We start from the raw sequence: 26,976 nt of genomic DNA, 5'->3' as shown, positions 1-26,976 counted from the left end.
ATCTCAGTTGGATAACTCTGAGGGGCAAAACGTTCCCGTCATGTGATGAGGTCCAGGAATTTCTTGAAAACAAGTCAGGGTGTAGTTTTTCGGTGTGAGCTGAAGCAAAACCATTTAATTATAGTGGTAATGGGTTAAGGTTGGGATGGAGAGGAGGGAAGGTGTGAAGCCTAATTCCAGCTTTAAATGCTAAATCCAACATTTCCTTTGGAAGTAGGAGCGTAAAGTTTTAAAGTTTTCTTTTCTATGAATGAAGTAGCCCAGGACTATTGAGTTTACCAAGTTCATTTCTCATAGTAGCAGGGAAATAAAATTTATCGAAAGCTTACTATGTGACGAACGTTTTTAAGCTACTGTTATTTTCGCCTCACAACAATCCTGGGAGTTAGTGATTCACACCCATGATTCAGATAGTGAACGGAAACCTAGCAAGGTTCAGTGACTGGCTCAAGGTCACCACCTAATAAGTGGCATATCTGGGACTCAAACCAAGGCAGTTTGCTCCAAAGTTTCTGAATGAGTTTTCTGTTGTGAGCTGTTACCTTGGTCAGAGGAAAAGCTAAGTTTAATAAATCTCATGCACATGGCTCTCCCCAGAGAATGGTACCACGCTCTGGAATTCAACCCTGTCAACTCGTGTTCAATGAACCTTTACTATGGCCAAGGCCCAGGATGGGCTATAATGACATTGCTATAACTCTGGTCCTTGCCCTCCAGGGGTTCAGGAGTTAGGGAACAGTGTTATAAATAGCAATAAGGCCTGATCTGACGCAGGCCACAAGTGAAGTGTAAAGGACCTTGGGGAACTCCAGGGAGAGAATGTTAATTCCAAAAGGGCTTCTGAGCACAGCCATGAAGGATGATGAGCTGAAATTAAGTGGGAGGAGAGCAGCTTAAGGTAGAAGGATCAGCTTAAGCAAAGGCCCAGAGGTGTGCCTTTGTGGCTGGAGCATGGGGTCCATGTGGAGGCATGGCACAAGGAGGAGGTTGCAAGGGGAAGGGGGCCTTGAATGCCATACCAAGGAATTGGGACCCTAACCTGTGAGCCAGTGGTCTCCAGGCTTTTCAATATCAAAGACCCTTTGTAATAAACCTCTTCTCTTATGCCCTGCCCCAAGGCTCTGCCCCTGGCTTGTAAGATTTGGTGACCAGGCAGAAGGCATTAACTGACAATAATTTTATTTTCAATCTATGTTAACCAAAACTTGAGTATTCCACTAAGTTACTAAACAGAAATAACAAACAGAAAATACCAATAAAAATGGTGAACTTCTTTTGTGAGATGGTAGATATCACAGGGAGTAGAAATGAACTTTTCCTAGTAGACTGTTTTTTTAAAAATTTTATTGGAGTGTAGCTGATTTACAATGTTATGTTAGTTTCAGGTATATAGAAAAGTGAATCAGTTATCTATACACATATATTCATTCTTTTTTAGATTCTTTTCCCATATAGGTTATTACAGAATACTGAGTAGAGTTCCTTGTGCTACACAGCAGATCCTTATTAGTGATCTATTTTATATATGGTAGTGCATATATATGGGTTTCCCAGGTGGCTCAGTAGTAAAGAAAATGCCTGCCAAGCAGGAGACACAGGAGACGCATGTTCGATCCCTGCATTGGAAAGATTCACTGGAGGAGGAAATGGCAACCCACTTCAGTATTCTTGCTTGGAAAAATCCTACGGACAGAGGAGCCTGGCGGGCTATAGTCCATAGGATTGCAAAGAGTCAGACATGAATGAGCGCACACACACACACGTGTGTGTGTATATATATATTCTATTATCATTTTTAAGGCATTTTTAATGTTGAAAAATTGAAAGACTTCTACTTACAGGAGTTATGTAGCAGGCAATGGTGAGGGTGTTACATGGGGTGGGGACAAGATGAGGCCAGTGTTTTGCAAAAATCTTCTGGAAAGCAATGTGTAGAATGGCCAGGTAATGCAGACCAGTTCTCCTCGTCCAAGAGAAAGATCATTGAGAACAAAGCTGGGCAGGAAGGATGCAAGTCAATTTAGCTGGAGACTTATTTTGTTGATCAACTCAGTGTGAGAGGAAAAAAAGATGGAGATGTGGAAAATGAACTCAAGAATTCCCACCTAAGAAATGGGATGAATAAAACCAGTAACACAGGGGAAGTGGGTTGGACTGATTCCTTAGAGAAAGAAGGCAGTGAAAATACGGACATATTTTAAGATAGGAGGGAGGGAAATTAAGGGGTTCACCTGAGGAAGAGCTCCAGATTCACCTCCTCCTCCAGATAAGTAAACAAGAATATATGAATCTTACAGTCGACTCTTCACCAAGTGGAAAGAAATGAGGCTTTTCTCATCAGGCAAGTAATGGCCAAATTCAGGAAGCATTTCCCCAAATAGGTTTGTGTTCCAGTTGGAGTTCAGGATATTACTTCAGCTCCCTCAGAATTCATTTTCCACATGTGCCTGCCTGAAAGGGAAATGTGCAGATCCAAGCAGGAAATCACCAGGCAGAGCAGGTTAGGGTCTGGAACACTTCACGTTGAGAAGTCACGTTCTCAATGCAAGGAAACTGAGGCCAGTGAATGGGTCTGGAAATGTAGACTTGTTTATAGTCCTTTTCTCTACATTGTAAATAGTTATTTCCTTATTTTAAAAGTGATATCTCTTTATTTTAGAATCTTCAGGAAATATCAATTAAAGAAAACACAAAATAAAGATCTCAGACAATTCCTCACCAAGGATCACCGCTTCATTAACATTCTGGTGTATGACCCTTACTACCTTTTTGCTAAGTGTGGATTAAAATTTTTTCAACAAAAATGTGAGCATATTATGCACTCTTTTGGAAACTTTTATTTAACAATATATCGGGAAGATTTTTCTACATTAACTATTCCCCACAATTTTATTTTTAGTGGTTTCATGGTGTTCGATTGCATCAGTCAATCCTAATTTATTTAACTAAATCACTGTGGTGGGACAACTAGGGTTTTTTGCACTTTATGTTATTAAAAACAGTGCTATGTTGAACCTCCTTGTGGTTAGACTTTTATGCATATCAATAATTAATTCCTATAACAAATTCTAAAGGGTAAAATTTCTGGGTCAAAAACTATAGTGAATTTTTAGAATTTTGAGACATATGTGGATATATATCCAAATGGAGACTTCTTCCTATAGAGTTTACTTCTTGCACACTCAGAAATGTTTACTATTACTATTATTTTTGCTTTGTATATTCTTTGGAGTTGAGCCCTTTTTTCAGACTTCTTGGCCTTTTGTATTTCTTCTTTGTTAAATGGTCTGCAAATTCACATCCTTCGCCTCTCTTTCCAAAGGTGTGTTTGCTCATCTTGTTCTTGTTCATCTCCAAACATTTCTCCACTTTGAAAAATGATCATGATGCTACCTTATGAGAAAACCCATCCCAGACTTTAAGATGGTAAGCTGAAATGCTTACCAGACAAGCATTAGCACTCCAGGACCTGTCCCCACTAAGAACTGGACAATGCTTGTTGTTCAGCAACAGAGAGTGAGCTCCTAAGGCTGACTGGGTAGGCTGAAGGCACATGATTGGTGGATGATGTCACCTTTCCTTCTTTCCCTATCTCTTCCCTACTGATTCCTAGGTCAGGAAGATCCCCTGGAGGAGGGCATGGCTATCTACTCTAGTATTGTTGCCTGGAGAATCCCATGGACAGAGGAACCTGGTGGGCTATAGTCCATGGTGTCGCTAAGAGTCAGACATGGCTGAAGGGACTTAGCACACAGCTATAACCCCTAATAATGTTACCAGTCTGTTCCCAAGAGCTAATTCATAAAATGGATGATAAAGGACTAAGTAGCAGCAAAGTGGTTCAAAGTATAAGCTCTGGAGCCCTGAAGGCTACTTCCTCCAGTTCCTGGCTGTGTGACTTGAAGTAAAGCACTTAACATTTCTGTGCCTCAGTTTCCTTATCTGCATGATAACAGCAGCGCTGACCTCATAGGTTTGTTGAAAGGTATAACTGAATTATGGCACATAAAGTGTTTAGCAAAGTGATTGCTAAAGTGATTCATAAATGTGTATTGCTATTATTATTATCTTAAAAAGCCACCTGGTTGTAGACCCTTAGTTACAGGCCCTTGGAGAGAAGTGGTTTGAACCCGCATGAACAAGAGCAGCTACAGGAAACAGACAGGGCTGCCTCAGGGCCCTAGGCCCTTCCTTATCCTCCCAGTGGGGAGGATCAATTCCCATGATTGTCCTAAAAATGCCAGTAAAATTGATTCTTTGCAAGTTTTTAGCGTTTGGTCTTTTTAAACAGATTTGTGGCAATGTCCTGGAACAGAGTTCTTTGTGCCTATTTCCATTGAAGTTTGAACAGTCCAGTATCACAGAAGGTATTGACTGACAGTTTCTTAGAGCATCTTCTTAGGAAAGCTTGCAGTCTCTTAGGGTAACTGTGTCATATAAGTGAGAAAAAATTACAATGTAGGATGTGGAGCTAGTTCCTCGAAAACTCATTATCATGAGGTTGCCCAGTAATGTCCAATAATAAGAATTTAAAGATTCTTATTGAAATTAAATTAAAAATTAGGTCCTTCTGTGTAGCACAGGGAACTATATTCAATATCCTGTGATAAACCATACTGGAAAAGAATATGGAAAACAATGTATATATACATGCAACTGAATCACTTTGCTATACAGTAGAAATTAGCACAACACTGTAATTCAACTATACTTCAATAAAATAATTATTTATTTTTTAAAAAAGAAATTTTAAAAAAAGAAATTAAATATATAACATATACACCTAATTTTCATTTGCAGTATATTGCCCTCAATAATAATGAAGATACACAATTTTCTTAGTAACTTTCATACATGAATGAGAAGAAGATTTAGCATTCTTTCCTGATGGAAATGTTGGCACACAGCTAGAGACATGACTGGAGAAAAGGGTCACTGTGGGGTGGGTGTAGAAAATCAGCAAATGGTAATAGGCCAGTGCCTCTCCCCTAGGGAGCATCTAGCACTGCCCAGGCCATTGTGTGGAATCACACACCTCCTGGATCCCAGATAGCTTTGAGTCTGCTGACCCTTTAACATCCACTGTTACCTGACAGTTGGCTGAGACCACAAACTTAAATCTTTGGACCAAAAGAAAAATTGATGGGGCCGTTTGGGGTGGATATGAGGGGGGTAGTGCTCTCCCCAATGCAGGAGGATAAGCTTCTTCAAGAACTATAGTTTCAGGTTTTCTCTGGTGGTCCAGTGGTTAAGACTCCGCACTCCCAATGCAAGGGGCCAGAGAACCAGATTCCACATGCCGCAACTAGAACAAGGGTCGCGAAGGAGAAAGATCATGGGTTTTGCTGACAGAGAGCCCTGGGTTTGCAGCCCTGCTTAGCCACATATTATCTAATCTTAGGCAAGGCACTTAAGCTCTGTAAGCCTGCTTCCACATCTGTAAAGTGGTGATGGGACATGAGGAGAAACAAAGGTACCAGCGTGGGTAAAGCTGCTGCCTTCACAGAAAGCCAGTTAAGTGAAGAATGAAGAAGATGAAGTTTGTGTCTGGTATGCAGATCCCTCACCTTTTCTGACATCCCATATAAACTTCCTTAAGCCTGAGAAAACAAAAATAGTCCTTTGCCAGAAAGAGCCTGGAGCACCCCAGTCTAAGGAGAAGAAATGGATCCGAGCAGATGTGGGCCCCTATGTCCCTGTCCTGGCTCTGCTGACTCTGGCAGTGTGACTGGTCCCCGTCTAACTCCTTCCCTCTGGCTCCCAGGCTGATCTGAAATGGCTGATACTTTTTCAGGTTTGACAACGGGCTGGCCTTAAACCTTGGACCACCTCCTGACAACTTGCCTTCTTACTCTGCAAATTACTCAGATGATTTCAAAACCTGGCGCCCTGTGGAGATCTCAAGGCTGGTCAGCAAACAGCAAAACAAGATCTCAGACAGGAGAATCTGTGCCTCCGCAGCTGCCCCCAAGACCTGCAGTATTGAGCGTGTCCTGCGGAAAACAGGGAGGTTCCAGAAATGGCTGCAGGCCAAGCGACTCACACCAGACCTGGTGCGGGTGAGTGTCCAGGCTGTGGGGGGCGGGAGAATGGAGGGTACCATTGCCAGCTCACATCTCAGTCTGTCTGGGCAAAAGGAATTGTAGTTTGTCTAAAGTGGGACAAAACAGTGTCATGAAACAACATGGCTTGTGACAAGACAGAAACTAAAGAGGTTTCCTGATGGCTCAGACAGTAGAGTCTGACTGCAGTGCAGGAGACCCAGAATTGATCCCTGGGTTGGTAAGATCCGCTGGAGAAGGAAATGGTAACCACTCCAGTATTCTTGCCTGGAAAATCCCACGGATAGAGGAGCCTGGCAGACTACAGTCCATAGGGCCACAAAGAGTCGGAAACGACTGAGCAACTTCACAAAGTGGTTTAGTTGTAGGGACTCCTCCCATTGTCATTCTCCATTCTCTCTGATGTGACCCTGAGGAACTCTTTGGGAAACAGTTCCTAGCTGCCATCTCTGGTCTGAACATCTGTCGGGATGACCCTCACCAACCTTGCCCCCTCCCCCAAAAGGGCTTAGCTCGCCTACAATGTTTGCTAACCCCTAAACTGTCACTGTTCTTTTTTTGGAATATTCATAATGATTTTATTTTTAATGAAGGATAATTGCTTTACAATATTGCATTGGTTTCTGCCATACATCAACATGAATTAGCCATAGGTATACCTATGTCCCCTCCCTCTTGAACCTCCCTCCCACCTCCCATCCTTTCCCACCCCTCTAGGTTGTTACAGAGCCCTGATTTGAGTTCCCTGAGTCGTATAGCAAATTGCCATTGTCTTTCTTACATATGGTAGTGTATATGCTTCCATGATACTTCTTTCCATTCACCTTACCTTCTCCTTCCTCCCCCTGCCCATGTCCATAAGTCTGTTCTCTATACTCCATGTGACTGTCTTAGAAGCTTCCATGTATATCCTCTTTCATGATCCAGAGACCCTACTTTGAAAATCAGCTTCCCTTTTCATCTCCCATCATAAAAAAGAACCAAACCTAAGTCACTGCGAAAGCAAACTCCAACAATGCAGCTCCCTCCTCCCATCTGAGAGTTCTCACCCACTCCCACAAGGAGGCTGCCTTCAGAGTTTTGGCACATTGCTGGTGACATCTTACCCTGTGTTTGTCCCCTCCTGCACTGTCATTGCTGATATCATCTGATTTTTTCCAAACCAACATAGTCATGTACCTCCACACACATCCAGCCTGGCCCCTTAGGGCAGAAAATGCCACCTCAAAAGATGAGGAGCCACTCACCTTTAGCAAAGATGAGAAAGAAGACCTCACCTCAATCTTCCTGCCATGATGAGGCTGGAGGATTTGGCATTCCTCAGGGGCATGCCAAGATGGTTTCTCGAAATCCCCAGACCACTAGCCCCTTCAAATGGGCACATAAGGCTGCCCAGGTAATTTCTGAGCACTAATAGACCTTCCCTTTGGTGTGTTCAAGATGAGTCACCCAGAACAAAGCAGAATCACGTCCCTAGATATCTCAACCACATGGCAAGACCATGTGACTTTGCCTTATGGTTGTGTGGAAACTGCTTAGAAATCAAGAGGAATCAAGCTGCTGGTAACATGGCCATCATCTGACACTGAACTTCACACGTGGTCCTTTTGTACTTTGTACTTTACAAATCTCACTGGCCTGGAATGGGGAGAAAATAAGCCAGAGGATGTCAAGCTATTCCCAGGCTGGGGAGGTAGTGGCAGGACCCAGCCTACGGGTCTTGGAGTTGGTGTGGGAGATAGGAATTGGAGACTCGGGTGGGAAGAACCTTATGGGAGCTGCTCAACACTGGGCAGAAACAGAAAACAGAGAACAGATATCAAAGCCCACACCATGGTACACACCCTAGGTGTAATGGCCTTGTGCCTCTTTCTGCACCTGCAGACACACCCTCTGCCTGCAGACACACCCTCCCTGCACTGGCCTGGGGTACCCACCATCTGTCATTCTCAGGCTGGCCATATGGGAAGGACTAATATGAGACCTCCTGGGCTTTGCCTCAAATATGTGCTCAGGAACAAATAGGAGGCCAAAACAAGATACACAAGGAATTGTTTCAGACCCCCTTGAAAATCCCATCACTTCTTCCTGTCATTGTTGTCTGCTTCCTTGCTGACAGGCACAGTTCTCTCAAGTCACCGGCCCCAGACTGTCTCCAACCTGGGACCTGGACCATGTACCAAAGGACAGAACTTCCTGGTGCATAAGATACATTTGGGATTTCACAGATAGTGACTAAACTGGTCCTGGGCTTTGAACTAAGGAAGACTCCCGCTTTCCCTCATTTCTAGAGACTTCATAACACAGTAGAGATTATCCTAGGGGGCCTAGAAAGTTCAAAGCAACCTGCCAGGTACATCTAGTGTCCCCTACCTTGATGAGTATAGATGCTGTGGTAGAAGCCGAAGATCCCTGGGGACTGGAAACTGTGGTTGAGTCCTGAAAGCAAAAGTATTAGTTGCTCAGTTGGGTCCAACTCTTTGCAACTCCATGGACTGTAGCCCACTAGGCTCCTCTGTCCATGGAATTCTTCAGGTAAGAATACTGGAGTGGGTTGCCATTTCCTTCTCTAGGGGATCTTCCCCACCCAGGGGTCAAACCCGCATCTCTTAAATCTCCTGCATTGGCAGGTGGGTTCTTTACCATTATCCCCACCTGAGAAGCCCATCCATATTGTGGTCACTGCCACAGGCTGAGAGGAGAAGAGAATTAAGAGTGACTTTAATAGATACACGGTGTCTCTTAGGGTGATGAAAATTTCTGGAGTTAGATAGTGGTGATAGTTGTACAACTAAAAGCCACTGAATTGTTCACCTTAAAATGGTCCAAATGATGAATTTTACATGATATAAATTTTACCTTAATAAAAAAAGGAAGAATAAGCCATTAAAAAAAACTTCACCAATCCTCTGACTCCATTCCCTTAGAGCCCTGACAGGTGACAGGTGACATTAATAATTTAATTCATGCCAGGATGTTAACAGCTAATAGCATTTCACTGTAGCCCTCCAAGAAACCATTTGTGTGTAAAGTCAATATTATGATGCTCCCACTAGCTGATCCCATGACTATCTCAGACCTTCCTAATACCTCCCTGCATTATTTCCCCCACAAAACCCAGATGTGGCCCCGGAATTCTCAATAGTGTTCCATGCAAGCAGCCTCTGTTGTGATTTCAGCTGGACTAAGAGGTGACATCTATGTAACTGCTGATTCATCCCAGACTGGGCCAAATAGCTCTATCCTATTTCTGATGATCGGTCATACGTAAAGTCTTGATTTCTAATTTAGAAATTATAGTAGTTCTCTTTTCACATAGGAGTTTCAGGAGTCAAGTGGAGAGAGATTGTAGAATGGATGGTAGGGAGACTTGCCTCATCCTTCAATTCTATATTAAATGGACCGATGCCAACTCTGCCTATCGGCAAGGCCATTCAGCACATGGCTTCAGTGTGCATTCTCTGAATTCCTCAAGAGCCACTTTCCACCAGGGATCTAGGCCAGCACCCTCAAGTGTGCATATTTGAGTGTGGATGTGCTGACGTGTGTTTGGAGGAGACAAAAGGAGCCACAAGAAACTGATGGGTTGGCTCAGAAAACTGGCAAGGCAGGGAAGGAAGGAGAAACAAAGAAATGAAAATTGAAGGCAGGAGGGATCTGACTGGGGCAGGGCCCTCAGAACCTGGACTGTTGGTGTTGCTTAGAAAAGTCGACTTGGATGAAAAGATCCAGTGCTCACCATCAGATGCCAAGTGCAATTTTGTATTAATACTAAGGACCCTCTCTTGAGCCATAGGCAATACACTGCAGCTAAGGGCTTCCAAGGAGGCTGGACTGGACCAGGAATCAGCAAAAGGGTGAAACAATGCAATGTGTGTGGGTGTGTGTCTGTGGCACTTATGCTAATAAAACCATGACTTTTCTCCTCCAAAACCTGCATTGTTCTGACGGGAATATCCCACAGCCTAAATTACTAGCCCACAAATAGAGCCATGGCCAAGGACAGCACCCAGAGTTTATCATGATGTGCTTGTTCACAAAACCACAAAGAAGGCTTCCTCTGCTGTTAGGCCAAGCACCAAAAAGCAACCACTCACAGCATCACGTGGCTAATCAGAGGAAAACACAGTTCCTCCATCGGGTCCTCCTCCCATCCCCTCAATTGCCATCCACTCTGGACATTGTTCTATAAGCTAACCCTGTTTCTTTTCAGGTGGGAAGTGGAGTTTTTTCTCCCACCAAATGGTGGTATAGAGTGTTTGGGAAGCTTTGTTTAAAGCAAGGTGCCTGGCAATTTTACTTCCCTGGTCTCAATTCCTTTTTTTACATAAATACAATAAGAGATGGGTTTCCCAGGTGGCACTAGTGGTAAACAATCTGACTGCCAATGTAGGAGATGTAAGAGGCACAGGGGGTTCAGTCAGTAAAGACTCTGCCTGCAATGCAGGAGACCCAAGTTCAATCTCTGGGTTGGGAAGATCCCCTAAAGAAAGAAAAGGCAATATTCTTGTCTGGAAAATTCCATGGACAGAGGAGGAGCCTGGTGGGCTAGAGTCCATGCGGTCGACAGAGTTGGACATGACTTAGCGACTAAACCACCATACACATACATTAAGAGAAATAAAGTAACCAAAGTGCATATTAACCATTTAATCAGAATATAGTTTTACAGATAACTGCTAAATGAATGATAAAATTTATTTTTGTTTAAGTTTTATTCAAAAATACTGAAGGGGTATGTGCAGGACATATCCTAGACCCTAGGAGGGTATAAGGCTGTCTAGACAAGGCCCCTGCACTCTGAGGGATAACACCCCAGTGGGGGAGACAGCATATGTGATGAAGTCTGATAACTCAGCAGTGTGTGTATGCGTTATTGCTCAGTTGTGTCCAACTCTTTGCAACCCCGTGGACTATAGCCCATCAGCCTCCTCTGTCCATAGAATTCTCCAGGCAAGAATACTGGAGTGGATTGCCATTCCCTTCTCCAGGGGATCTTCCCAACCCACGGATCGAACCCGGGTCTCCCACACTACAGGCAGATTCTTTACCATCTGAGCCACCAGGGAAGCCCTGGTGAGCCATAAATAAATAAATATAGCAGTGTGTACATGTCAAAAATAAATAATTTTTTAAAAAAAAGAAACAGGACTCATAGATTATCCAACCCATCCTCAAAAATGACTCCTAAATTATTCTTGATCTCATGAATGAAAAGGAGACAGTGAAAGGTTTCCCTTGACACAGACAGGTTCAGAGAGGAAAATGGAGGCAAGAGAAGACTCAGGAAAGATAGACATGAGTTGCCAGTGGCTCCTTCCCCATGAGTCTCAAATGCAGAATAGAGGCAGTCCCCAGACAAAGCATTACTGAAGCTTGGACAGTCACCAAGACAGACCATCAGAGTAGACTTCATCTTCCCAGGGCCCTCAGCTTTTCCTGAACTTAGATGTTAGCCAACCAAGCCTCTTCTTAAATCAATCAAGCCGTCCTTTATTCTTTCTATGATGTCTTTCCTGGCTCTCTAGCTATCTCTATCACTATCGCGACCTACTCTGGAGCAAACACTTTTGATAGAGTGTAGCTTGTCTCAGAGTCCTGGGGACTGGCTATCTACATAGTATATAATATATAATCTATAAAGATATTTGCTTGAAAAAATTGGTAGAAGTAATTGATACATGTGTTACATTCTAAAAACCATTTATTAAGCCACAGAAACATTCAATACATTTTAAAAAGTAGAAATGCCAAAGACCAGGTCAAAGAAAAAAGAGTTATTCTAGAATAATTCTGTTAAATGATTCGCCGGTAATGACTTAAGATCATCTCTTCCTCTTCTAGAGGTGCACAAATCATTCTATTAATACCTTGTCTTAAGAATATTTCCTATCATGCAGTACTTTGCAAAATCTATCCTCTTGTTCCTATGAATATCAGAAATGAATTTTCATGCCTTTTCTATTTTCCCCTTCCACTGCCTGAGATTCAGCAATATTGTTTGCAAGGTCTCTGTGAATCTTCCAGGTGGGAAGACTCATTCCAAACAATGAAAGCTTCCTTTACACTTTCTGGCACCCCATTCCTGTTCACCATTGTTTTGCTCCACCCTTTTCAGATTAAAGGCCAAGTACCTGTCAAAGAAGACAGACAAATATTATGAACGTTGGGCCTTCATTTTGTTATCCACCAATATTCTCCCCATGGCCCTGGTCTGTAATTTATTTTCACTTAATACTTTGAAAAATAGAGTTCTTTTCTAAGTTTTCAATCAAAGTATAACCTATGCACTCAAATGTGCATATATAACATGTAGAGCAAGATAAATTTTTACACATGTGTTCATTCCTGTAACCACTGTCCATATCAAGATACTGAACATTTCCAGCCCCTTAGAAGGCTCTTTCATGTCCCTTCCCTAAAAACACTGCTTCTAGGGTGACCAACCATCTGATTTTCTTAACACTAGACTTGTTTCAGCCCTGAAAGTCTCACATTCTGTGAAAGCCCTCAGTTCCAGGAAAAATGGAACAGTCGATCACCCCACCCCTTCCCAACAGTAACCATTCTGAACTAAATCACCATAAATCAGTTTTACCTGGTTTTGAACTTCATTTAAATGGAATCACACAGTACATCTTCAACATGTTGTCAAGCTATTTAACCATACTGTTGCATGAATCAGTAGCTTGTTTTTCATTGCAGTAGACTATTCCATTGTATGATGAAGTCAGTTTATTCATTCTAATGTTGAAGAACATCTGTGTTGTATTTAGTTTGGGTTATTGTAAATTAAAACTTCTGCAAACATTCTTATCTATGTCAGTTGGTGAACACAAGCATACAGAAGGGATATTTTTGGGTCATATTGTATACCTATGGACAGATTTAGTCAATACTGCCCAACAGTTTCCCAAAGTAGTTGTACTGATTTCTACCTATAAGCAATGGAAGATGGAATTCCATGGTTCCACATCTTCATCACACTTGATATTGTTAGTTTTTCATTTTAGTCATCTTGGTGAGTGTCTACCAATATCTCATTGTGTGAGCTGAATTTGTATTTTTCTCATAACTTACAATATAAAGATCCTTTTCATATACTTATCGGCTCCTCTGATTTCATCTTTTGTAAAGTGTTGGCATATGTTGTTTGTCCATTTTTTATTGGGCTGTCTCTCTCATTGCAAAAGTTACATTTATATTCTGGATACAAGACTTTTTGTTGGATATATGTATTACAAATATCTTCTCCCAGCCCGTGGCTTGCCTTTTCACTGTCCTAATGGTACCTTTTGATAAATTGACATTCTTAATTTAAATGAAGTCCAGTTTATTAATTATTTTAAATGTCCTAATTATTCCATGGTCACAAAGGTATTCCCCCATTTACATCTGAAGTTTTCATATATTATCTCTCATACATAGCTCACTAATTTTATGTTCTGCTCTGCCCAGTTTGGGGTTAAATCCAGTCAGTAACTTCCTAATTTCAGATACTGTATCTTGTATTTCTAAACACCAATTTAACTTTTTTCATAGATCCCAATTCTCTATTGAAATTCTCTCCCTTTCATTATTTTTGTCTGTCTTTTCCTCTATTTTCTTGAAATCTTAATCATAGTTACTTTGACTTCTATACTTGCTAACTTTAATATCTGGATTATCTCTGGTTCTACTTCTGCTTTTATTGGTTGTTTTCTTTTTTCTTTATTTTGCTTTATTTTTGATTGCAATGGGTCTTCATTGCTGCATGGGCTTTTTTCTAGTTGCAGCAAGTGGGAGCTCCTCTTCGTTGCGGTGCATGGGCTTCTCCTTGCAGTGGATTCTCTCGTTGCAGAGCACAGGCTCTAGGCATTCGGGCTTCAGTAGATGCAGCATGTGGGCTCAGTAGTTGTAGCTCGAGGACTTGAGAGTTGCTCTGTGGCATGTGGAATCTTCTCAGACCAGGGATTGAACTCATGTCGCTTGCATTGCAAGGCAGATTCTTAACCACTAGACCACCAGGGAAGCCCCTCTTTTTTCTTGATTATCGGGGAAAGGCTACCCATTCCAGTATTCTGGCCTAGCGAATTCCATGGACTGTATAATCCATGGGGTCATAAAGATTTGGACACAACTGAGTGACTTGCACTTCCACCATTGGAATGGAATGGAGGGGAACAGGTTACTGGTGTGTTTATTACTCTTAAATCTCACAGTCTAGTAGAAGTGAAGTATATAATAACTGTAATACAGTGAAGTAAGTGTTCTTTTGGGGTAATTTTTCATTATATGCTGGCTTTTAAGGATAACACATGGAAGAGGCTCTAAATTATGTTATCTTCTCCTAAAGACTACTGAGCTTTGTTCTAGCAGCCAATGAAATTGATCACCTAAATCCAGGGTTTCCCAATCTTGTCACTATTGACTCTTGAGGCTGGATCATTCTTTGTGGGGGGGATAGAGTGGGGGCTGTTCTGTACATTGTAAGATTATAGCAGCATCCACCGCCCTCATCCACTTGGTACCAGTAGCATCACAACTCCCAGAGGTGACAATCCAAATTGTTTCCAGATGTACTCAAATGTCCCCTGGGGAACAAAATTGCCCCTAGTCAAGAACTGCTGCCTTAATTCTGTTGAGATTGGGTTTGGGACTTTGTTACTGCAGGTCTCTTTCAGTTTCGTCCTTACTCCTAGGACATAGTCCTTGCTGATAGAAAGTGAAAGTGAAGTCGCTCAGTTATGTCCGACTCTTTGCAACCCCGTGGACTGTAACCTACCAGGTTCCTCCATCCATGGGATTTTCCAGGCAAGATACATGAGCCTTAATACTAGAACGTGGACTTTCTGAGGTCCAGTCAAAAGCCCAGGGTACCCACTGAGAAGTCTAACCCAAACCCCCATCTCCCCAGCACTATGTGGCCTCTAAACTGTCTGCTCAGTGATACAGCCATCTAATGTGGTCCTAGAGTCCCACCCTGCTCCTATGCAGTTTAGGAGTTGGCCAAAGATCTGAAGGAAAACTTTCACATACTTTTAAGGTGCTCCTTCTCTGTGACTTTCCCTGTATAGGACCTTGCCCCCCAGATTCTAGCTACTCAAGTAGCTTCAAATCCTGCTCGCTGGTTCTTCTACCTATCAGGATCCTGAAGTGCAGCTTGGAAGTGTCCTCAGGGGAAAAGACAGAGAGATAGGGGGCTCAGCTCACATGCATCCTTTCTCTCAAGGATCACTGCCTTATGTTGGTCATGGTCCAATGCCCACAGTTGTCTTACACATTTTGTCCAGGTGTTAGAGCTATTTCCATCACAAGGGTAAGTCTGATACCACTTACTCTGTCATGGCCAGAACTAGAAATCTCAAAATGATTTCCAGGAGAGGAAAAAGCTAGTGCTATTGCATTCATATATCCAAATCCAAATATAACTATGAAAGCCATCTTCCTTTCTTTTGAAAATCTCACCTTATTCTAAAAAGCTTTGGCATTTTGGATACTATTTCAAGTCTGAAGAAAGCCTGGGAATACCTGTGGCTTTCAGCCCAGCACATGTGAAAGGAATCAAGCCTGTCATGGGAGCCAATGGAGAATCTGACTTAATAACACAGTTATAGCAGACCAGAAAAGCACTTTCTATAGAGTACATGGCATTGGGTTTTTTCTCTTTTCTTTTCTTTCTTTTTTCTTTTTTTTCTTCTTTCCTTTCTTCTTTCCTCCTTTCCTCATCCACCCCCCCCCCCTTCTTTCTCTCTTTCATTCTGTTTTTGCCTCTTCAACCAGACAGAGGGCCACTTGAGGGTAGGGACTGCATCTTATTCATCAATGTCTTCCCTCACACATGTCTAACATGAAGTAGACACTTCATAAATCTTTGGGGAATGAAGGAGTGATCAAATGAGTGAATGAACAAGACCTCATTCACCAATCATTATTCATGGCTTCAGGGTGACTCTCAATCCACACTTGTGCTAACTCCACAGTTGATCAACTCTGGAGGCCATCAGAGTCTCGGAAAGTCGCATTTTTCCCCAAGAGAACATCTTTCCTAGCATGACTCAGGTGTTAACAAGCCTGAAAGTCCCATGGTTCCTACTCCTTGGAATATGACTCTTGATACCAAAAATGTCTACCTAATTTGGGTGAGGAGGGATGGTGACACAGTTAATTATTAGCTTCTCTAGGGTTTAATATCTCCATAGTTATCTTGGAAGAGAGACAGCTGAGGCATTTTGACCCAAAGCATACAAGGAAGAAATAGATGGTGGGCCTCTTGAGGAGGAGGAGGAGGAGTGGTCCCTCCAAGTTGTCTGATAGGCTGGCTCAAGCACGTCTAAGGACAGCACCTCAAAGAGAAGGTAATATACCAAATACATTTAGGATGGTTGGGGTCCAGTGAAATACTTCAGTCAGGTTGAAGAAAAGTCACCAAGAGAGAAGCAAAGAAGCCAAGGGTGATGTGGTGCCTTTGGAATGTATCAATGTGACCAAGCGCAAGTCATTCAGTCATGTCCCACTCTTTGAGACTCCGTGGTCTGTCCATGGGATTCTCCAGGCAAGAATACCAGAGTGGGTTACCATTCCCTTCTCCAGGAGATCTTCCTGACCCAAGGATCAAACCCAGGTCTCCTGCAGTGCAGGCAGATTCTTTACCATCTGAGCCACCAGGCAAGCTCTATAAGCTGAACTACATTCCCCAGAGTTCTCTTCTCTCATGTTTCCAGTTAGAGTAGACTACAGGGATTCTGTTAGGACTTTGAGAGAGTGGAAGGGCAATAGTGGCCATTCTGTGGCTCACACACATTGTTGTCCCGGCTCCCCTCACTGGGGTGAGGCAGCAGCCAGGCCTGCAGCTCTGCTTTCTCTTGGTTCCTCCTTCAGCTTCTCTGACTCCAGGGTAGGGTTAGCTCCACACCAAAGGGCCCCAGCTTCTGCAGGTCTTGACACCATCAAACTCAAGGGCAATAAGAACTGACATGGGTTTCAGTCCATCCTCATGAGCTCCATCCATCTTGTACTTATGGATTCAACCCTGTCCTTGATCTTCCCCCATTTTGCATGTCTTTGCTTCTCAAGTACCCGCCTACAGACTTCAAGCTCCAGTATCATATAGGAGAACAACTGCCTTCCAGAGACTATTTAACCTACTTGTACAATTCTGCAAGTTCAAATCCTGTTTTAAAAAAAATCTAGTGATTCTGCTTCTCTGATTGAACTCTGACTGATATAGGTGGTACAACCTCAACAGAGGTATGTGCTAAGTCACTTTCATCGTGTCTGACTCTTTATGAACCCATGGACTATAGCCCACCAGGCTCCTCTGTCCATGGGGATTCTCTAGGCATGAATACTGGAATAGGTTGCCATTTCCTTCTCCAGGGGATCCTCCAAACCCAGGAATCAAACCTACGTCTCTTACCTCTCCTGCATTGGAAGGAAGGTTCTTTACCACTAGCACCACCTGGGAAGAGGTGAATCTTCCTGCAATGCAGGAGAACCCAGTTCGATTCCTGGGTCAGGAAGATTCCCTGGAGAAGGGATAGACTACCCACTCCAGTATTCTTGGACTTTCCTGGTGGCTCGGATGGTGAAGAATCCACCTGCAATGTGGGATACCTGGGTTCTATCCCTGGGTTGGGAAGATCACCTAGAAGAGGGCATGGCAACCTACTCCAGTATTCTTGCTTGGAGAATCCCCATGGACAGAGGAGCCTGGTGGGCTACAGTCCATGGGGTCACAAAGAGTCTGACACAACTGAGTGACTAAGCACACACACACACACACACCAGGACTTCCATTTCATTGAGTTTCTATGAACCTCTCCCCACTGGGAAGAGCAGGTCAGTTCAGAGCAGCTGGGGCTAAAAACTAGCCTGGTGATCCCTCCCTCCAGGTAAGCTTGAGGCTGGTTTGAAGGTTTTCCTGATAATCAGAATTCTATCTGAGCTTCCTGAACCACCAGACCTTTGCACAGCAGAAGCCACTAAGCTTCAGTGGAAATTTCTGCAAGTCTGCATGTACAAATGAGTTGTCAGAAGCACTTGGTTTCCTATCTTTTGATTTAAAAAGAAAGAGAGTAACAAAAAAACAGCAACCTATGAAATGAAATGGCCCAGTGGAGAATTATGACCAACCTTGGCGTACCTGAATCAAAATGACAAACCATGAAATAATGTGTCTTACTCTGTGTCAGCTGCCCTGCCTGTCCCAACTATCAGCTGAATTGCCTGCCACATGCTTATTTCATCTGCCACAGTGAAAATCTTGGAGCAGGCCACAAAGACTTCAGTGGCAAAGCCTCTGGGACCCTGGAATGGAGGAAGGTGGAGGACGAGGTGGGAAGAAAGAGATAGACTCTTATAAGAGGAAAAAGCTAGTTACCACTTCCACCAGCAGGGTTACTCAAGGTGTTGACTGCCTCATAGAAGAAGATGCCATGATCGCCACCAAGGGAGCCTCTGGCTGCCAAAGGTTTGACAGTAAGAGACACAGTAAGGGACAGTAAGCAAGAGGAGGTAGCCCTGACCAGGGCAGATCTGCCAGAGAATAAATGAAGTGTCTGGGCAAAGCCACGAAAGTGAGAATAAGATGTAACTGTGGAGAGTGACAAATGTCACAACCCATGATTATAGGATGTGTCAAGAGCAGTGGGTGGATGTTGTAATGGTAGGTCTGGGGCAGGGGGTGGGAAGCTACATTTTATTCTGTAAGACAGTGGTTCTCACACTTGAGCAAGCATCAGAATCCCCTGGAGAGTTGGTTAACACCAACATTGCTGGGTCCTAGCCCCAGAGCTGCTGACTCAGCAGGTCTGGGACAGGGTTTCAAAATTGGCATTTCTAAAGAAAAGTGGTTTAAAAACAGTGGCTCTTTCCATGAATGGGACCTAAAAGTGGTGTGCAGAGCAGATGGGCAAAGGAGTGAGGTCAGTGAGGCTGTGTGGCAGAAATAGGACAGGACCCCCAAAACACAGCTGCTGGTGAAGAAAGTAGGGAGGAGAGGCTGAGTTTCAATGCGAGAAAGCAGTACCATCTGACCTGGAACTTAGGCCTGAGTTCAAATCCTGACTCCATCACTAAATAGGGTTCCTCAGTGGAAGACAGCTCATAGTCAGAAACCTGTTAGGTGGGTGCTGATCTGAGAGGAGAATCAGCCAAGTGATCTTTAGTGGCCTGGCCACCTGCCCATGGGTTGCAGGAGGCCACGGGCTGTATACCCTCTTCCCCCAACCACAAAGCCATCCATCTCCTGACCCTTGGATTTCCTGCCTGAGTGACCAGTGTAACCAATCCCTATGTCTGCTTGGCAACTCCAAATAGGGGACAAGATGATAACACTCATTCCCTAACCCTTCTCTCTGAAGTTCCTTCCATAGCTCCCTCACCAGGGTTTCTTGGGGTTCCCAACTGTTTTTTCCAAATTTAAAGACAGTCCTGGGTCAACCATAGTCACAGCATGGAGTTCATTTGTTTGACCCTCCAAAGGCTACATTGTTTCCTACTCAGAGATCCAACTTATTGTGAAATTTAGGGAAGGGGAATATTACCATTGACCCTGTTGATCTCTGGAACTGATAACACTGCCTTATGTTTACAAAGCACTCCACAGCATGTAAAACAAAATGAGATGTTTATCATGCTTTCAGGAAAGTCATATCAGGTATCTACAAAGTCCAGAGAGCCAGTTAGAGTCAGGCAATGGAGTGACGTATCTGGACCATAAAGAGAGCTAGTGCCAAACAATTGATGCTTTTGAACGGTGATGTTGGAGAAGAGTCTTGAGAGTCCCTTGGACTGTAAGGAGATCAAACCAGTAAATCCTAAAGGAAATCAACCCTGAATATTCATTGGAAGGACTGATGCTAAAGCTGAAGCTCCAATACTTTGGCCACCTGATGCACAGAACCAACTAATTAGAAGAGACCCTGATGCTGGGAAAGATTGAGGGCAGGGGGAGAAGCGGGTGACCAAGGACGAGATGGTTGGATGGCATCACCAACTCAAGGGACATGAGTTTGAGCAAACTTCGGGAGATGGTGAAGAACAGGGAATCCTGGTGTGTTGCAGTTCATGGGGTGGCAAAGAGTTGGACACGACTTAGCGACTGAACAACAACCATCATACCCTCATGAGAGATGAGGAAACAGCCTCAGAAAGGGAAAGAGATTTGCCTAAAGGCATACCCTTGGGCCAGCTAAGCCCAGGGGGAGCACAAGCTGGGGGAGAGGTGACTGAGGTCACAAATAGACACAACATAATACATGTTGGAAGTCACATTGATGACAGCACAACTTGACAAGGTGAATCAAAGACGGAAGAGATCAGCCATTAAGATAAGAAAGTTGAAAACAGCTCCAGATATTCTAACCTGGAAGACTGGGAGAAGGGTCACTAACAGAAGTGGGGAAACTGGGAAAGGCCCTATCTTTGGGGTAAATAATAGCAAATAGTCATAGAGCCCTTCCCATGTGTCAGACACTTTTCCCAAAGATTTGACCTTTGCAACACCCTGATGAGGTGGGTACCATAATTAGAGTAACCATATATTCAGGTTTTCCAGAGACAATCCCAGCATATGCCAGCTGTCCTGATCTAATAACAAGTATCGTCCCTTTCACTCTCAAAAATATCCAGGTTTAGAAGATAAGTCAAAGAGTCCCCTTAATTATTATCCCTCAGTTACACGTGAGGAAACTAAGGCATAGATCATTTGAGGAAATTTTTCCAGGTCATGTGGTTGTTAAGTGACAGAGCTGGCATTAGAGTTCACTTGCCTCTAAAAGACATGCTTGTAACTATTTTGTCATGTGCACGCGCTAAGTCGCTTCAGTCGTGTCTGACTCTTCAGTCTTCAGACTCTTTGTAACCCCATGGACTGTAGCCCACCAGGCTCCTCTGTCCATGGGATTCTCCAGGCAACAAGAATACTGGAGTGTGTTGCCATTCCCTTCTCCAGGGAATCTTCCCAAACCAGGGATTGAACATGCGTCTCTTATGTCTCCTGAATTGGCAGGCATGTTCTTTACCACTAGCACCACCTGGGAAGCCCCACTGCATCTCAAAGTTGGTAGTGAATCCAGTTTGTCACCTTTGCAGTTGGATTGCCACCTATCCAGGCAAAGACCCCTACCCAGGCCAGTGGATTCCAGGATGAAATGAGGGGAGAGCGGGCAGTGGCCTGGAGAGGTTGGATATGAAGAAGATCCACCCAGAGGTGCTGTTAGAAGCAGGAGACAGGATAAAACCACATAACCACCCAAGGGGGATCCCAGCAGGGAATCTGCATTACTCCTCTCCTGGGAATCCTCTCCATCGATTTAAACAGAACTTCTCAAACATTCCATCAGGGCTTAACCCAGAAACTCCGCGGAGTATCAAGAATCTAAACAAATAGAAACCCCACCCAAGGAAAGGATTTGCGGAGCTAGAGGCTCTGTTTTGTGTGGAAGCGAGAGCTTTGTCAGAGACAGGCGTTCCTGTGCGAGGGAAATGTTTTATAGCCCTCGTCTCACCCAACCAAGTCTGTTTAGTTTTTGATTTAATGTTGTTTTAACATCTAGTCACCCCTCCGAGGTACGTTATCCACTCTGAGGTGATCCAAGGCAAACTCCAGATTCTGGATCCACTCTTGGCTGACTCCCTGTCCTTGCTTCTACCCCTTGTGACTAGCTTTCCTTCAAGGACTGAACTGCAGGGAACCTAAATTGATCCATACCAGAGAGAAGCTTCTGGGGGTGGGGGTGGGGGGCCAGGGGAAGGGGCCTATCATAAAGCTACCATAGCTTATGGATTTCAAAGCAAAACTGAAATGATTTGGGGACCATCTATTGTACAAAATAACCTCCCTCCTCCAGTACCAATAACAGTAGCTGAGACAAGCTGTGTCATAAGGTAACATAAAAGACTGTTTTATGAGGACATTTTTGGATGTTTTAACTTTGAAAATCATCCATATGGTTTCTCCAAGATAATCACTGTGGTGGCCAGCATTTGTAGAATGAAAAGTTAGCAAACCAAAAACCTCACATCAAGTCTGTGTTTCAGATTAAAAACAAAACAAAACCAGGAAGCTCTTTAATAAAAGGTAGGAGAAAAAAATCCATCTACTGGAGTAAGAAAAGAACCATGAGCTGTTTCTCTTAATACCATAAACCAAACAGGGATTTTCATTGTTTTGAATACAATGCAGCTTGAAGAAATGTTCAAGTAACTTTTGACTTAATTATCCACAACCAATACAGTTATTGAATTGTCATTGTTCTAATCAAGACACACAGATTAACTCTGATACATAATTAACCTAACCGTGCTTCACAAGCATATTTAACAACTAAATCCTGTGAAAAGTGTTGAGTCGTGCAACCAGAAAGACAACTCACACGTTTATTAGCCCTAGAGCTTTCTCTTCTCCCTGGGTGCTAGGAGCTTGAAAAAATAAATTCACTAAATGTAAAAACTCATTTGTTCAAGATTTCCCTTAGCTTTCCAAACTGAACTGGCCAGAGAAACCTTCTTACAGGAAAAGCTAACTTCAGATCTTTTTTTTTTCCTGGCATCACTACGTGTGTGTATTCATACATACCCACACAGAACAATGGTGGCCTCTGTGAGCAGCAATATGATTTTTTTTTACTTTCATACTGTATACTTCCATAGTGTTTGAGTATCTCACAATGAAAAGCTCGAGATGGCGAACTTTGGAAATGTCTATCCTCTTGGTGCATGGAAAAAAGTACACAGGCTGACCATTCTCTACAGACAGCGTGGGCACCGCCTGTGTTCTGGTCCACTGATGGGGAAGAGGGTGGTAGCCTTTACCCTTGGAAGGAGTAAGGAGGGGAATAAAGTGATTGGAGTCAGCACATCTGATATTTTCAGATGTGTGCCATAATTTGCAAACATAATTTTTGTCTTATTTTTACATTTTTTAAAGCCTTAGGACCAAAGAACAGATCCTATCTGAAAAGTGAAAATCAACTCTCATTTCAACATGAAGCTCTCCATTAGTCAGTTGTATGTGTCCTTCGAAAGAAGCTCAGATTCCTGAATTAAACTGTGCTTTTAGTTAGCACTGTGACCGTAACTTGCTGACTTCCGATCTAAAAGGGAAACCAACTTCTTGTCTTAGATTTTTCTTTCTAAGAGCAGCTAGTGTTCTTTCTTCTACACATTTCCACCAGAACAAGTGTATTCAGTGGTGTAAATTTTTGCCTTTTTCAAAAAAATAATATTGGCTATATTCCCTATGGTGTATACAATGTACCCTTGTAGCTTATTTTATGCATAATAGTTTGTACCCTCTTAATCCCCGACCCCTGTATTGCCGCTCCCTACTTCCCTCTCCCTACTGGTAACCACTAGTTTTTTCTCTGTATCTGTGTCTTTTTTCATATTCACTATTTTGTTATATTTTTTTTAGATTCCACATGTAAGTGACAAATCATATAGTATTTGTCTTTCTCTGACCAACTTATTTCACTTAGTATAATGCCTTCCAAGGGCTTTCCAGGTGGCACTAGTGGTAAAGAATCCACCAGCCAATACAGGAGATGTAAGAGACACAGGTTGTATCCCTGGGTCAGGAAGATACCCTGGAGGATGGCATGGCAACCCACTCCAGTATTCTTGCCTGGAGAATCCCATGGACAGAGGAGCCTGGGGGGCTGCAGTCCATAGGGTCACACAGAGTCAGACACAACTGAAGGGACTTAGAATGCAATACCCTCCAAGTTCCTCCATGTGGCTGCAAATGGCAAAATTTCATTCTTTTATGGCTGAGTAGTATTGCATTGTGTACACACACACACACACACACACACACACACCACTTTATCCATTCATCTGTTGATGGACACTTACGTTGCTTTGTAAATCTTTGCTTTTCAAGTAGCATTTGCTTTGGAGAAACAGCTAAAAACCATCCAGAACCAAGTGAGATCATTAATATGGGAAATGAACTTAAGGATAATATGCACCCATAAGCAACATGGTCTTCAACGAGCTACTTCCCTTTCTTGTTCCTTACCTTAGTATTTTTATCTGAAAAATGGGAATATTTTACCAGATCCCTTGATAATGCAGTCTACTATTTGCACTGACCAGCGCAAACTGCAAAAATTAATGTTACTGCATTTCCAACAAATCCTTTAAGCTCTTTTCAAAATCAATCACTTTGAATTTCCAAGAGCATCACAGAGGAAGGAAAACTAAAGGCTAAGAGTCCTTGTATGCCAGGATAATATCTGTGAAAAGGCTTGCCATATGGCCTGACATTTAGAACTTCCAGAAAGTGTTACCCTCCTTTCCCAAACTGTGTCCCACCAACCATGGCTTGGAACTTAAGTCCTAGAGCAATTCTGGCAAGGTTATTGAAGGTCCACATAACTTCTAAGTTGTGGTCTGCTTCGAGGAAACCCCCTTCCTGCCCCCTTGACTCTCTTATCTCTGGCTCCTAGGGAGGAACAACAAACACAACTCTTCTAACTTTTTAAGGACCTCCATCAGAGTCACAGAGTCATTTGTCTAGCAATTTCGCTTTCATGCTTTCGTTCTGGTAAGAACCGTTTACATGAGGACACCGCTGATTGCTGGTGATTTTGTTGAGCAAACACAGGCAAGGATGTGGATTTAAGCCAACTGAAGGTCAAACAGCTCATTGGGGAAGTTACTTCTGGTGTACTCAGATTTCATTAGAAGCTTCAAAAGTGAAAGCAAATCTAGATTTCCTTCTCAGTTGCTATTGTTTCCGCAGAGAGCAAGTGCTTTTCCCTTGGCACCAGTGTATAATGTGTGTGTGTGTATATCATATATATGCAATGCATATATTGTATTTTGATAGTATATTATATAAATATACAATATTAATAATTTGTTAACCAATATTAATGCAGTATAAATTAATTAACATAATAAATTTTATACAAAATAATTATATGTAATATATATGACATATATGATATATTTGTGCACACACACATATACATATATAAACAGACTTATTTTAAGAAATTGGCTTATGAGATTGAGGAGACTGGCAAGTCCAAAATCCATAGGACGGGCCAGCAGACTGGAGACCTGATGATATAGTCCACAAGTGGAATTTCTTCCTTTTCAGGGAAACCTTAGTTTTGCCCTTAAGGCCTTTCAACTTCTTGGATCAGGCCCATTCACATTATCAAATATAATCTCACCTCCTTTAAGTCAACTGACTGTAGATGTTAACCTCCTGTACAAAGTTTCTTCACAGCAACACCTAGATTAGTGTTTGATTGAATAACTGGGCACCACAGCCTAGCCAAGTTGACACATAAAACTGACCATCACAATGATATACCCATTCTATTTCATTGATTCTTTTATAGACTGTTAGGGACTGTGGTAGAGAAGCTTGACAATCACTCAGTACCACCTTGCACTGAAGGTCCCTGTAAAGTGACAATGCAGCAGAGCAAAAGCCTGGTCAGTATCACTGCACCATGAAGACCCTGACCTACCAATGGCACCAAACAGGAAATACAAGGATGAGGAAACTGGGCATAAGGAGGGAGGGGCAACAGAAGCTCAGGGTTTGGTTTTCTTTTTGTCTTTCACTGGAAGGTGATGTGTTAGCCCTGTTGCCCATGTATAGAGAGTGGAGTAGTGACTTGGAATAATAAGTCATTATTTTATTGGAAATGTTTAGTGTCCTACTTCTGTTTGCCATTGGCCAATATCATTGTGGGCTTGCACTTGTTCACCACACAACAAACAGAAGTTTACAGAGCCCCACTCTGTAAGTGGGACCTTGGGAAGCAGCTGCCTCCACCTTTAAGGGAGATTGGGGTACCAGATGGTTTTAGAGCCTATTTTGGTGATAATTCTAGAAGTGGCCCTGAACCTTTTCAGCAAATATATCAGTTATTTATTGCTGGATAATGACCCACTTCAAAATTAGGGGCTTAAAACAACAGCAATCATCAGTTTTTCTCATGAATATTCAATTTGGTTAGGGCTTGGTAGGAAAACTCCCGAAGCCCCACACAGCATCAACTAGGATGCTTAATAAGCATTGGAGGAGCCATTCCCAGCACGGCTCAGTCACTTCTCTGGCAAGTTGAGCTGGCTGTCAACTAGTTACTCAGCTGAACGAGGATTAAGGATCTTGCTTTTTCTCCAAGTAGCCTGGGTTTCTGTACAGCATGGTGGTTGGGTACAAGAGAGAGCCAAGTGGAAGTTGTATCTCCTTTTATGGCCAAGGCTCAGAAACCATATAGCATCACTCCCATAAACTTTCCAGTCACTGGAAGTGAGTCACCAAAGCCAGTCCATACTCCAGGGGAGGAGAACTAGACTCCACCTGGATGGGAGACATGTCTAAGAGTTTGTGAACATGTTTTAAAATCATCTCCACAAACAATACCTCCAGTGTTCACTCTCGTGTTGACTACTAACTCTGACACCTCCCTTTTCTTTGACCTCCCTCTCCCACTCAGCCAATCACCAAGAGTTGTAGATTCTACTACCTACAAATACCTTCAAATCTTTTCATTCTCTCATCACACAACTGGACCACTGCACATTTTAACTGACCTTGCTACCTCCATTCTTTTCTTCGATGATATTTAGGATTAGGTTCAGCTGCATGTGAGAAAAATCCAAGTAACAGTGGCTTAAACAAGATCAAAATATGCATCTCTTTTACATAAAGGAAATGGATACATAGCTGTCCAGGGCAGATATAATGGCTCTGTGATTGTCAGGCATTCAGCCTACTTTCATTTTGATGCTCCACAACCCTTAGTGTGCCCTGGTCCAAAATGGCTGCACAAGCACCAGCCATCACTTCCACAGTCAGGAAAAGAAAAAGGGGTGAGGAAAAATATGCCCACTCCCTTTAAGGGCCTTTCTCAAAAGTTTCTATTTATTGTACAATCCATCACTCCCCTTTCCCTATGCA

At 43.0% G+C, this 26,976-nt stretch overlaps 1 protein-coding gene across 1 annotated transcript in view; it reads left to right on the top strand.

Moving 5' to 3' along the window:
* Window positions 1-26,976, top strand: part of DIPK2B (divergent protein kinase domain 2B) — a 44,522-nt gene that overhangs the window by 412 nt on the left and 17,134 nt on the right. The window contains exon 2 of the mRNA XM_020877339.2: window positions 5,795-6,059. Coding sequence (XP_020732998.2) covers window positions 5,795-6,059 — 265 coding nt within the window. The remainder of the gene's footprint in view (window positions 1-5,794; window positions 6,060-26,976) is intronic.

Source organism: Odocoileus virginianus, chromosome X (genome assembly GCF_023699985.2).
Source record: "Odocoileus virginianus isolate 20LAN1187 ecotype Illinois chromosome X, Ovbor_1.2, whole genome shotgun sequence".
Lineage (NCBI taxonomy): Eukaryota > Metazoa > Chordata > Mammalia > Artiodactyla > Cervidae > Odocoileus > Odocoileus virginianus.
The sequence above is the reverse complement of the archived record's forward strand: the minus strand, read 5'-3'. Positions and strand labels throughout refer to the sequence as shown.